This window comes from Leptonychotes weddellii, chromosome 4, assembly GCF_054177405.1.
Source record: "Leptonychotes weddellii isolate Sample4059 chromosome 4, ASM5417740v2, whole genome shotgun sequence".
Taxonomy (NCBI): Eukaryota; Metazoa; Chordata; class Mammalia; order Carnivora; family Phocidae; genus Leptonychotes; species Leptonychotes weddellii.
The window spans coordinates 48,637,823-48,650,458 of record NC_138372.1 but is presented as its reverse complement, the minus strand read 5'-3'; the positions used below and the strand labels follow the sequence as shown (position 1 = coordinate 48,650,458).

At 33.4% G+C, this 12,636-nt stretch overlaps 1 protein-coding gene across 1 annotated transcript in view; it reads right to left on the bottom strand.

Annotated features, from left to right (window-relative positions):
• RAVER2 (ribonucleoprotein, PTB binding 2) overlaps window positions 1–12,636 on the bottom strand; it is an 80,736-nt gene that overhangs the window by 25,914 nt on the left and 42,186 nt on the right. The window contains exons 9-11 of the mRNA XM_081817083.1: window positions 10,640–10,908; window positions 3,154–3,265; window positions 1,480–1,616 (exon numbers count right to left, since the gene is read on the bottom strand). Coding sequence (XP_081673209.1) covers window positions 1,480–1,616; window positions 3,154–3,265; window positions 10,640–10,908 — 518 coding nt within the window. The remainder of the gene's footprint in view (window positions 1–1,479; window positions 1,617–3,153; window positions 3,266–10,639; window positions 10,909–12,636) is intronic.

Sequence of the window (12,636 nt, the reverse complement as noted above, 5' to 3'; positions counted from 1 at the left end):
GTAAAGGAACAAAAAATTAGAATTGTACAGGACTATAATTTATAAATTTTTTTAAATTAACAACAAATTATGAAACATTTACCATGTGTTTACATAGTGTTTTACTTGATCTTTAATATTTGCATTGTATTTCTGGAATAAATATGACATAATTTGTTTACTTAGTCTTATAAATTGTTGGAAATTTAGGCTGTTTCTAATTTACAGAACTATAAATTATTTATAAATGATTTTACACATCTCTGATAATTTCTTTGGATTTTGTCACTTGTAAAAATAAGTAGCACACAATGTCCTTACCTCGATTACTTAAATTGTTAACTAATAAAAGAATAAAAATGGAGTCTTATGAAAAGTCTATATGAGGGAATGTTTTCCAGGTTGTATTTGTATTAATTCATGATTACCATTCCTTGGATATAGGTCTGTTGGCACCTAATTACATCATCTTCCAACCTATATTTCTCCATCTTTTCCACAGGTATGTAAGAGACTTCATTACATATAATTCTAATATCCAGCTGTACCATTTTTACAGAATCTATTTCACCTGTGTTTCTAGTATCCTATCATAAAAGCATAAGAAGGCATCAATTGTTCCAAGCGAATTCACACAGGTTTTCTTTTCTAAAGGTTATTAGAGACAGATGAGGCAAACACAGGTGCTCCAAGGAAATCAGAGTGGAAGCATTGCTCCCACAGATAGGGCAGAGCTGAGAAGCTGATGTGCTGAGAAATAAGAAAGAATCTGAATCAAAATAGTAATTATAAGACTCCCACAATTATATCATCATATACTGTTACCATAATATATACTCCCAGCTTAAGCCACTGAGAATAACCTGAAGGAGAAAAGGCCAAAGTAAAATTGACATATTTAAGTAATGGCACAATATGTCTTTGGAGTATAATACTTTTTATGTTAGTGATTGATTGGTTCAAATGTGAGCCTAATAGTGCCTATAATTATGGTCGTGTGTCTGTAATCAATAAACAGTGGTGAAGAACAGAGGCATTTCCTTGAGTTCCTTAGTCGGGGGTACATTGGTAAGACACAAGTCAGCAGTTTTTCTGTAGAGAGCCAGATGGCAAATACTTAATCTTGTGGGTCACATAGTCTCCACTGTAGCTATTCAATTCTACCATTGTGGTACAACAGCACCATAGACAACATGTAAATGAATGGACGTGGCTGTATTCCAGTAAAACTTTTTTTACAAAACAGGCAGTGGGCTGGATTTGGTCTATAATTTGTTGACCACTAGTGTAAACACCGCGAGGTAAATATCTAGCGCAAAATGACACTTAAGGTCTTGAACATGTCCTAAAATCCCAAATGAGCAAGGAATATTGTGCAGATGAGTGCAATTTTACTTTCCTATGATATTACAGGAATCACAATTTCATATTCAGTGAACTCAATATATAGTTGAACCAATTTCTCTAGATATCATCAAAACCTGAGAATCATTTATTTACCTGTGCATAATCACCAAAAGGTTGAGAATAAGAAATGCACTTTTCCAATGTGTGTTGTGATTCATTTCCCTGAAAGACTGCATCCAGAATATTGCTTGCAATTCCAGTCTTCTGTAGAGTGGTTTTATTTGCAGGGGCTAAAGGCAAGCATCAATAATATTTTTAGCTAAAAGTTGTTTTGTTATAGATTATAAACAAAATACAAAACTCATTAATTCAACATATTCCCAAACAGAACACAGATTTTCATTTGCCAGTATATATCTATATCTCTTATCCCCGGGAGAAGAATATATAGTATATGATGTTGTCTTGTTCATTTAAAGCAACTGAAAATGGAAGTTTGCCTTATGGATAAATAATTTTGATGGAAACATTTTAAAGATATGTGTCTAATCTCTAAAAGAGCAAACAAAATGTAAACTAATCATTCTTGTTAATGCAATAGTTGTAACCATCAATTCTTATTTTTTTTAAAAGATTTTATTTATTTATTTGACAGACACAGCGAGAAGGAACGCAAGCAGGGGGAGCAGGAGAGGGAGAAGCAGCTTCTCACTGAGCAGGGAGCCCAATGTGGGGCTCGATCCCAGGACCCTGGGATCATGACCTGAGCCGAAGGCAGACGCTTAATGACTGAGCCACCCAGGCGCCCCGTAACCATCAATTTTTAGACCAGATAAAAATGTAGTAGGTATAGGAGAAGCACATTAAATTTTTTACTGGCTCTTTTAAAAAACTACAAATTAATGTCTAGGTTCAAGAGGATACTTTATAAAACAGAGAATATATATTAAAATCTTTCATTTCTTTTCTTTTAATTCTATTTTCCCAGAGGTAACAGTTTAGAATTTATTTTCCCAGATTTGCTGCGTGCATTTACACATTAAATATATACACATAAGGATATATAGCTTTAAACAAACAAATGGAATCATTTTATGCACACATTTGCTTTTTCCACTTAATTTGCTTTAGAGATTTCATATTAGTACATGTAGCTCTCCCTCAACTGTAACAAAAAGTTGTATTGTATTCCATTTTATGATCATTTATTTTTTATTTAACCATTCCCCTATTGATGAACTTTAAGGCACTTTTCAGTTACACAATTGACAACCAACATTGTAGTGAATATCCTAGGGCCTAGAGCATACCATATTTGCAATTTTCCCTTAAAATTATATTTGATAATTAATTTACCTTAATTAAAGGCCTGAGAAGGTCTTCCAAAAAAGTAAATAAGAGTTCAACTTCTGCCAATTATCATTAGCGCACATATTTTGGGGGTACTTTGCAAATATTCTGGATATATGAGATACACGGAGGTTTAAACCTCTATTTTAGAAATAGATTTAGAATAGAAATGATTCTATATATAGTAAAACATTATAGTATTGCCAATAATTCCCTTGCCTGATGATTTTCTATTATTATTCAAAAATAGATTATATTCTTAAAAAAATGTTACAAAAGATTTTTTCCTTAAATAATTAGAATGCATTTTAACTGTCTTAACTTTAGTTATTCTTTAATTTAAAGACTGGGGTCATAATTTAGGCATTCATAGCCAATAAGCATTATTTACTTCCATTCAATTAAAAATTAAAGTAAAACTGATTATGGAAAGTATTTAATAAAACTCCAAAATATTAATACTGAGCTCTCACTTACATGATAAGCACACACTGGGCAACACACTTGCCAAGTTCAAGTATGGATTTTTACTGAGCCGTATTTCTTTTGGTGGTTCTCCCAACAGTGAAGTCTGATTCTTAGAGGCAGCCTATTTATCAAAAACAAAACAGTAGGTGTTTAATCAGAGGTACAGGAAAATAAAAATGCGGAAAGAGATTTATTTATTTATTCTTCAATAAATCTAGTCTAGTGTAATAAAAATTTGTGGAACCTCATATTTGAACATATGAAGTTATGGAATATTTCTGGATATTGATTAAAATGATCACATTCCACTTGCTATTACTTTTTCAATTAGTTTTTTTTTTTTTTTAACTATTCCAGAACCATAAAACTTTAGAAATGAAAGAATTAAAGGGCTTCTTGTAAATCCTTCTCATTTGAACTAGGAGATAATTCAACTTCACAAGAAAAAATGAATCCCATATCTTATTTCCAGAAATACTGTTATCTACATTTTCTTATTAAGATTTTTATTTTATAGTATATGGCTACAGCCAAATGATAAAGGAAAGCTTACTTATCTCTGGTTCTAAATACCAAACAAAATAAGTGGATTTAATAAAATCCAAATCCACAGTTTAGAAGATAATCCTAGAAATTCACATTTCTTGAAAATATATCAGTAAATTTTATATAACTAGGTGTAAGAGTTCTAGTATTTCTTTTACAGAAGAAAAGGCTGATTCTTCAGATCATTTCTTTTTTTTTTTTTTTTAAGATTTTATTTATTGATTTGAGACAGAGAGATACAGAGAGAGAGAGAGCACGAGCAGGGGGTAGGGGCAGAGGGAGAGGGAAAAGCAGACTCCCCGCCGAGGTGGGAGCCCGATGTGGGGTTCGATCTCAGGACCCCAGGATCATGACGAGCCGAAGGCAGATGCTTAACCATCTGAGTCACCCAGGCGCCCCTCATTTCATTTTGTTCTGAGACAATTTTTTACTTTTCACTTTCTGTTGGTAAAAACTTTTTAAATAAGACAATTCAGATTACTATAATTAAAGCTAGCAGCTAAGTTTTCATTTCAAATTAATTTTTACTTTGTTCCATGAACAGAATGAAGGAAGTATAATCTCAAGTGCTTATTTCTATATTTAAGAGCAACAACTCCTTTTTTTCTTCCTTATCTGGCCAATATTATTGTATTTGGATTGCAAAATCTGTCTTGTACAACTTCATAAGCCCCAAAGAAGTCCAGATTTGCTTGTGATATGGATACAGATGTATTTATCTATTCAAATATGCTTACTCAATGTTTTCCATGCTCCAGGCACTGTGGTAAGCATTGATAATACTAAAATGAGTAAGACAGGGCGCCTGGGTGGCTCAGCATCTGCCTTCAGCTCAAGTCATGATCTCAGGGTCCTGGGATTGAGCCTTGCGTCAGGCTCTCTGCTCAGCGGGGAGCCTGCCTCTCCCTCTCCCTTTGCTGCTCCCCCTGCTTTTGCTCTCTCACTCAAATAAATAAATAAAATCTTAAAAAAAATAAAATTCAACACACTCAGCAAAGTTGGAATAGAAGGAAGCTATCTTAATATAACAGAAGTTATATATGAAGTTTCATATATATATATATATATATATGAAGTTTCATATATATATATATATGAAAAGTCAACAACATACTCAATGGTGAAAGACTGAAATCTTTCCCTCTAACATCAAGAACAAGACAAAGCTGTTTGCTTTCACCACTTCTGTTCAACATAATATAGGAATTTTAGCTAGAGCAATTAAGTAGGAAAAAGAAATAAAAGACATCCAAACCAGAGTGGAAGAAGTAAAGTGATTTCTGCTTTTGGATGCATGAAAACCCTAAATGTTACACATATACAGACACAAACTATTAGAATACATGAATTCAGCAAAGTTGCAGTATATAAAATCAACATACAGAAATCAGTTGCATTTCTACACACTAACAATGAACGATCCAAAAAGAAAATTAATAATTCCATTTACAACAGAATCAAAAAGAACTTAAGAATTAACTGAACCCCCCCCCCCAAAGGAATAACTGAACCAAGGAAGAAAAATACTTACTTAAAACTACAAAACATGGCTGAAAGTGATATTTAAGCAGAAATCTCAATAAAGTGAGGGATTAAGCCATGAAAATATCTAAGACTGCACTGTCCAATATGATAGCTACTAGCTACACATGACTACTGAGCATAAGAAATGTGGATAGTTTAAACTGAGATGTATGTGGAATGTAAAATATATACTAAATCTCAAATAGTACCAAAGAATGTAAAATATCTTAATAGCTCAGTACATATTACATTTTGAATATTTTGAATATACTGTATTAAATATTAAAAATGTTAAAAACGGGCACCTGGATGGCTCAGTTGAGTGTCCAACTCTTGGTTTCAGCTCAGGTCATGATCTTGGGGTCCTGGAACCAAGCCCTATGTGTAGTTCTGTACTCAGTGTGGAGTCTGCTTGAGATTCTCTCTCTCACTCTCCCTCTGCCCCTTCCCCTGCGCATGCTCTCTCTCTCTCTCTCTAAAATAAAGAAATCTTAAAAAAAGTTTAAAAACATTGCTGGATTAAAAGACATAAATAAAAACTTTCTCTGTCGGGTGCCTGGGTGGCTCAGTCGTTAAGCGTCTGCCTTCGGCTCAGGTCATGATCCCAGGGTCCTGAGATTGAGTCCCACATTGGGCTCCCTGCTCGGCAGGAAGCCTGCTTCTCCCTCTCCCAGTCCCCCTGCTTGTGTTCCTGCTCTCGCTATCTCTCTCTCTCTCTGTCAAATAAATAAATAAAATCTTAAATTAAATAAAAAATAAAAACTTTCTCTGTCAAAATCTTTTTAAAAAAAACCTCTCTGTCAAATAAATAAAATCTTAAAAAAAAAAAAGACAAATAAAAGGAAAGGCATCCCATGTTCATGGATTAGAAGATGCATAGTTAAAAATGTCAGTATTAATCAGTGACCTACAGATTCAATATAGTCCCTATCAAAATTCCAACTTTTTTTTTTTTCCAGAAAAAGAAAAATCCACCCTAAAATTCATATGGAATTTCAAGAGACCCCAAATAGTCAAAACAATGTTGAAAAAGGTGAAAAATAGGAACAAGAATGGAAGGCTCATACTCTGTGATTTCAAACTTCCTACAAAGCTACAGTAATCTCAACAGTGTAGTACTGGCATAAAGACAGAAATACAGACAAATGGAATAGAATAGAAAACCCAGAAGTAAGTCCCTGCATATATGGTTAAATGATTTTTGTCAAGAGTGTCAAGATTATTCAATGGGGAAAGGACAGTGTTTTCAACAAAAGTGCTGGGAAATCTGGAAATCGCATGTGAAAGGGTAAAGTAGATTCCCACCTTACACCATATACAAAAATTAACTCAAAGATCAAAGACCTAAATGCAAGAGCTAAAATTATAAAACTCTTAAAGGCTTAGGTAGAATGCTTCATGATACTGAATTTGCCAATGGTTTTTTTTTGGGGGGGGGGTCTGACAACAAAAGCAGAAGCAGAAAGTGAGAAAGAGAGAAAGAAAAAGAAAAAATAGATCATATGTTGGGCCACAAAATAAGGCTGAACAAATTTAAGAATACTGAAATCATATCAAGTATTGTTCTGACCATGATGGTATGAAACTAGAAATCAATAACAGGAGGGAAACTGGAGAATTCACAGATATACAAAATTAAACAACACACTCCTGAACAACCAACAGGTCAAAGAAGAAATCAAAAGAGAAGTAAAAAAATATCTTGAGACCAATGAAAATGGAAATATAGCATACCAAAACTTATCGAATACAGCAAAAGCAGTTCTAAGAGGGAAGTTTATAGCAATGCCTACAAGAAGAAAAAAGAAAGATTTCAAACAACCTAACATTACACATCAAGGAACTATAAAAAGAAGAACAAACTAAGCCCACAATTAGCAGAAAGGAGAAACTAAAAAGGTTAGAACAGAAATAAAAGAGACTAGAAAGATAGATCCGTGAAACTAAGTGTTGGAGTTTTGGAGAGATAAACAAATAGAGAAACCTTTAACTAGACTAGCCAAGAGAAAAAGAGAGGACTCAAATAGTTAAAAATGAAAGAGGAGATATTCAAACTGATACCACAGAAATATAAAGGATCGTAAGAGACTATTACCAAGAAATACATGCCGACAAACTGGATAACCCAGAAAAAAAAAAATGGATAAATTCCTAGAAACTTACAACCTACCAAGACCAAATCATAAAGAAATAGAAAATCTTATCAGACCAATAGTGAAATAAGAAGTAATCAAAAACCTCCCAACAATGAAAATATCAGGGCCAGATGGCTTCACTGGTGAATTCTACCAGACATTTAAAGAAAAATTAAAGCCATTTCTTCTAAAACTCTTCTAAAAAATTGAAGCGGAGGGAATACTTCCTAATTTAATGAGGTCAGCATCGCCTTCAGACCAAAGCCAGACAAGAACACTACAAGAAAATAAAATTGCGGACCAATATCCCTGATGAACACAGATTGCAACAATCCTCAACAAAATACTGGCAGCCCAAATTCAACAATACATTGAAAGACTGCACACCATGATCATATGACATAGCGCAGACATAAACACACACATATGTAGTCAATGAATCTTTGACAAGGTAGTCAAGAATTCACAATAGGAAAGGACAGTTTCTCTAATAAGTGGTGTTGGGAAAATTGGATGTCTACACACTAAAGAATGAGATTGGACCAGGATCTTACACCGTACATAAGAATTCACTCAAATTGGATTAAAGACTTAAAGATAAGACCTGAAGGGGAAAAGTTCCTTGACATTAGTCTTGGCAATGATTTTTTGGACATGACACCAAAAGAATAGGCAACAACAGCAGAAGAAACAAGTGGGACTACATCAAACTAAAAAGCTTCCGTACAGCAAAGGAAACCATCAACAAAATGAAAAGACAATCTCCTGGGTGGGAGAAAATGGATACAGCCATAATGGAAAACAGTATGGAAGTTCCTAAAATAATAAAAAATAGAACTACCATATGATTCAGTAATCCCATTTCCGGGTATATATTCACAGGAAATGAAATCACCGAGGTAGAGCACTCCCACATTCACTGCAGCACTATTCCCAACAGCCAAGATACGAAAACAACATCAGTGCTCTTTGATGGATGAATTCAGCCTTAAATAAGGAGGAAATCTTGCTATTTGTGATAACGTGGATGGACCTTGAGGGCATTATGCTACGTGAAAAAAGTCAAATAGAGAAAAACAAACACCATATGATCTCACTTATATGTAGAATAAAAAAACAACAACAAGCTCACAGATACAGAAGAGAGACTGGTGGTTGTCAGAGGCAGTGTGGGCAAAATAGTCAAAAGGTACAAATTGCCAGTTATGAAATAAATATATCAGGGGGATGTAATGTACAGCCTGGCAATGATATTTAATAATACCATGTTTTATATTTGAAAGTTGCTAAGACAGTAGATCTTGAAAGTTCTCACCACAAGAAAAAAAATTATAACCATGTATGGTAATGGATGTTTGTGATGATCATTTTGTAATATATGCAAATGTCAAATTACTATGTTATATACCTCAAACTAATATAATGCTATATGTCAATTATACCTTATAAAAAAATTTCTTAAAAATGCAGGTCTAAAAACCTAAAGCCAAGTTAAGCCGATTATGTTTAGCAAAGTCAAAAATCTTGTTACATTATTGGAAAACCTACTTTGAGATTACCTGGTTCAAGCCCCTGCTGTCAGAAAGAGGAGTCACTTCTACAACAATCTGCACCAATGCTCACCTGGCATCTGCTTAATTATTTTCAGTTTTTGGTTTGTTTGAAAGCTTCAACTGTTCTTTGTTATATTACGCCTAAATTTGCTTTATTGTATGTAATACTTACTGGACTGGGTCTGCCTACTGGTGAAACACAAAATACCAGGTGACTAGTCTGAGAGTAAATTTTTTTAATGTATATCCAGCTGGTGCTCCCTTTCCGAGTTACATGTATCCATTTCCCTCAATTCTTTCCCCAGAACCTGTTCTCCAGGCCCTGGGCCACTTTGGCTGTTTTCCTCCACATTGACTCTGCCCATTATGTGAATCACCTCAAATCAAGCTTTTCTGAAGATCTGGTGCTTTCTGTCCAAAAAGATACAACATATTCATATATGAGTTCTATTTGTTTAGTTTCCCTCAATAACCCAGGAAATTAATTTTGCAGATAAATTTTTTAAATTTATTCTAGAAGAATTGCCTTAGCTTTCTCAATGAACAATTGCAGAGCATTCTTTCCATACCTGCTGCTATGACTAGTTGACAATAAAACCTCCTCCAAATTCAATATTATTATTTTGACATTTGAAAAAAGCCAACTAAATGAATTTTTTTTCCTCAAATGCTGCTTATAGCCTGAGTTTTATACTACTTACAAACCAAAGGGTATTTCAGGGTATGAATAAAAATTAAATGTACTTTATTCCACTTATCAATTATAACATTTACAAATGTCACTGGCCTAAGAACCAATAAAATAACTGGGTAAAAACTTCCAGAATTAAAACAGAGGTTAGATTCTTTTGAGCAGACCAGAGTTTAATAAATGACTTTGACATTTTTCAGATAAAATAAAATTGGTTTTGCCTTCAAATATTAAAATACCCTAATTAGCTATAGAGTATAGAAAACAAACATTTAAAGTAGAAAACAAAAGTTTAAACTTTTGTTTAAAGTAGAAAACAAACATATTTTGAAAGCATTATTATTAACTTAGAAAGCCTCATAAGTAATATGTAATTGGATAAGCATCAATGACACAAACTTTCCCAAACTCTAAAATTTTGAACTCAGTTTATATTTCATTTCTGAAATATCAAGCATTTTTGAGTATCTCAAACTTTTTAGAAAAGCAAGTATCTATAATAAAGATTCTATACCTAAATTATTTTACAATAACAGACTTAAACTCATTTTGCTCAGATTATTTTACTTACAGACAAACTGGTAAGTAATGAAGCACAGTCCCCAAACATTAGCTGACACCACTTACCAAAAGATGGCTTTTTGTTTGCTTATAATAACAGGGTTTTTTTTTTTTAAGAGCGCAATATTTTCTTCTATTTTGAGACGTAAATTCACATTATGAAAAAAATCATGTCATTGACATATCAATTATCTAGTTTGTAATCCATATTTATATACTTTAAGTCTATTATTTTTTTTGAAATTTAAAAATGGTTAAGATGCTTTATGATACTTCCTAAATTATACTACCTGTAACATAACCCCAATTTAGAATCTTCTAAAATTAGAATTTAAGATATAATTTTAAAAGAATATACATATATATATTCCTGCATAGTATCTACATACATGTAGTATAGATGTGTACACGTGTGTCTATGTGTGTGTGTGTGCATGTGTGTGTGTGTGTGTGTGTGTGTGTATGCACAAACACAGTTTTCTTACCCCTGAATTGATCTCCGTGCCTCTTGGCTGAATTTGCTGTTGCTTATGGTGTCCCGTCAGCAAGCCTCCAGCAGTAAGGTTTGGAAAGCTCTGAAGATAAGCCTGTGACCCTGAGAAATTTCCTTCTGCCTTCCCCACCAAGGCTGGTTGTTTCTCTTGAGCATTCCCATGCCCTGGCCCAGCTTGTCCAGCAATGTGCTGATTTGGAAAGAATGGTAATATGCCCATTCCAGCTGTTAGAGTTGTTTGAGTTGGAATCAGATTAGATGCTGTAGTGAACCACAAATGCAAGAAGCTTTTGGTTAGACGAGAATTATTCACAACAGTCCTTTGATTTTGTTAACTTACAGGGGAAATATATCTATTAGAGAACAGTTACACTCAGAAGGTGAAGTTAGTGCTTGTAAAGTAGCAGATTCCTATATGGAAAAACAAAAACCTCTAACAGTAATCATGCTTTTCTTATATTCAACAACTTCCAGGATAATATCAAGGATATTTTTTTAATTCCAAGTTTTAACTGTATATTTTAGAATTTGAGAGCAAAATGTATGTATTTTTTGGCACTTAAGTTATATCAGGTACCTTCTTTTTTATGCTCGATCACTGTAATTTGCCTGCTTCCATATTTGAAGGGAATAATTAAATAAGCATTTAAAAAAATTCTCTGACACTTAAAAATAAATTTAAATCCAATAATAAATTTGATCAGCTGACTTGCACCAGTTCATAAGAGCGGACTGTGCATATCTTTTCCCAGCTCCTGAATTAGAAGTCTTCCCACGGGTAGTGGGCAACTGGCAATGAGTTGTAGTGTTTACACAAGGAACTCCAAAAATGCTACAAAAAATCAAGACTTTTTTTTTAAGCCTAGACAGCTGGTTTTTAAACATCAGCACACCACTGGTTTAAAAAACACCAATATTTGTGAATAGATAGGCACCAAATATAACACAAAGTTTTACATTTTTATTTACAGGAAATAACAAGAAATTCTGGAAGAAATGAAAGTTTTAGTAGGAAAATTCTGAACCATTTCACTTTTTAAAAAATCTGTACTTCAAAATCAAGAGAAAAGAGCTAATTTTGGTAACTACTTCAAGTCAAATTTCTATTTTATAAATTCACTACACAAATTTAATTATTTCTAGTACTAAATATTTAGAGGTGGATACTTAAGTTCTTTTAGCAATGTATTTATTTGGACACTGAATTTTCAGTGTTCTTAAAGCAGTGCATGCTAAAGCAAATGGTCTATTATTTAATTCAACACAAATAATAAACATTTGCATAAGCTTTTAGTGATACAAAATTTAATTTTTAGAACAGGCCTCATCATACCATAAAATTTCTACACCTGTCTGTATCCTAGTTCAGCTTCTGCACAGTCGATTCCAACAGTCAGAAGTGATGGACTCATTTAGTCATTTGACTCACTGGTTTTATGTAGAGGCTAAATATGCTACCCAAATTTAACTTTTTTAAAAAAAAATTTTTATTACTGGTGGCCCTTCTCTTTTCCCAGCATAATCACTTCAAACAAATTTCAATTACACTTCAAACTGAAAGTGCCTTTCAAAATCGCATCCAAATAAGAAATCTTGGTATAATCTACCACATGCTCTTGTTTTTCTAAAATAATAGTTTTGTTTAATTTGTCATCTTTTCAGAAGCCCAACGTACACATGTCATTATTTTTCTTCTACTACTAGCTTGGAGATCACATTAAAAAAAAAACATTATAATCAAGTAAATCATCAAAGTTTACATCAGAATGCCACATATTTCCTTAAAAGCTAAGGGTTTCTTATTCAGGCAAAAATTAAATGGATACCTATGTAATATGTTGTCAGCCCAGCAGGCAGCATGTCAGTCTCAAAGGGATCTATGTCTTTGCCTCAGGCTGCGTGAACCCTCATCAAATATTAAAGCATATCCAACAGGGAAAGTGTGATCTTGGCATGCCAGCAAGTCCATCAATAACTTATCAATAGTTC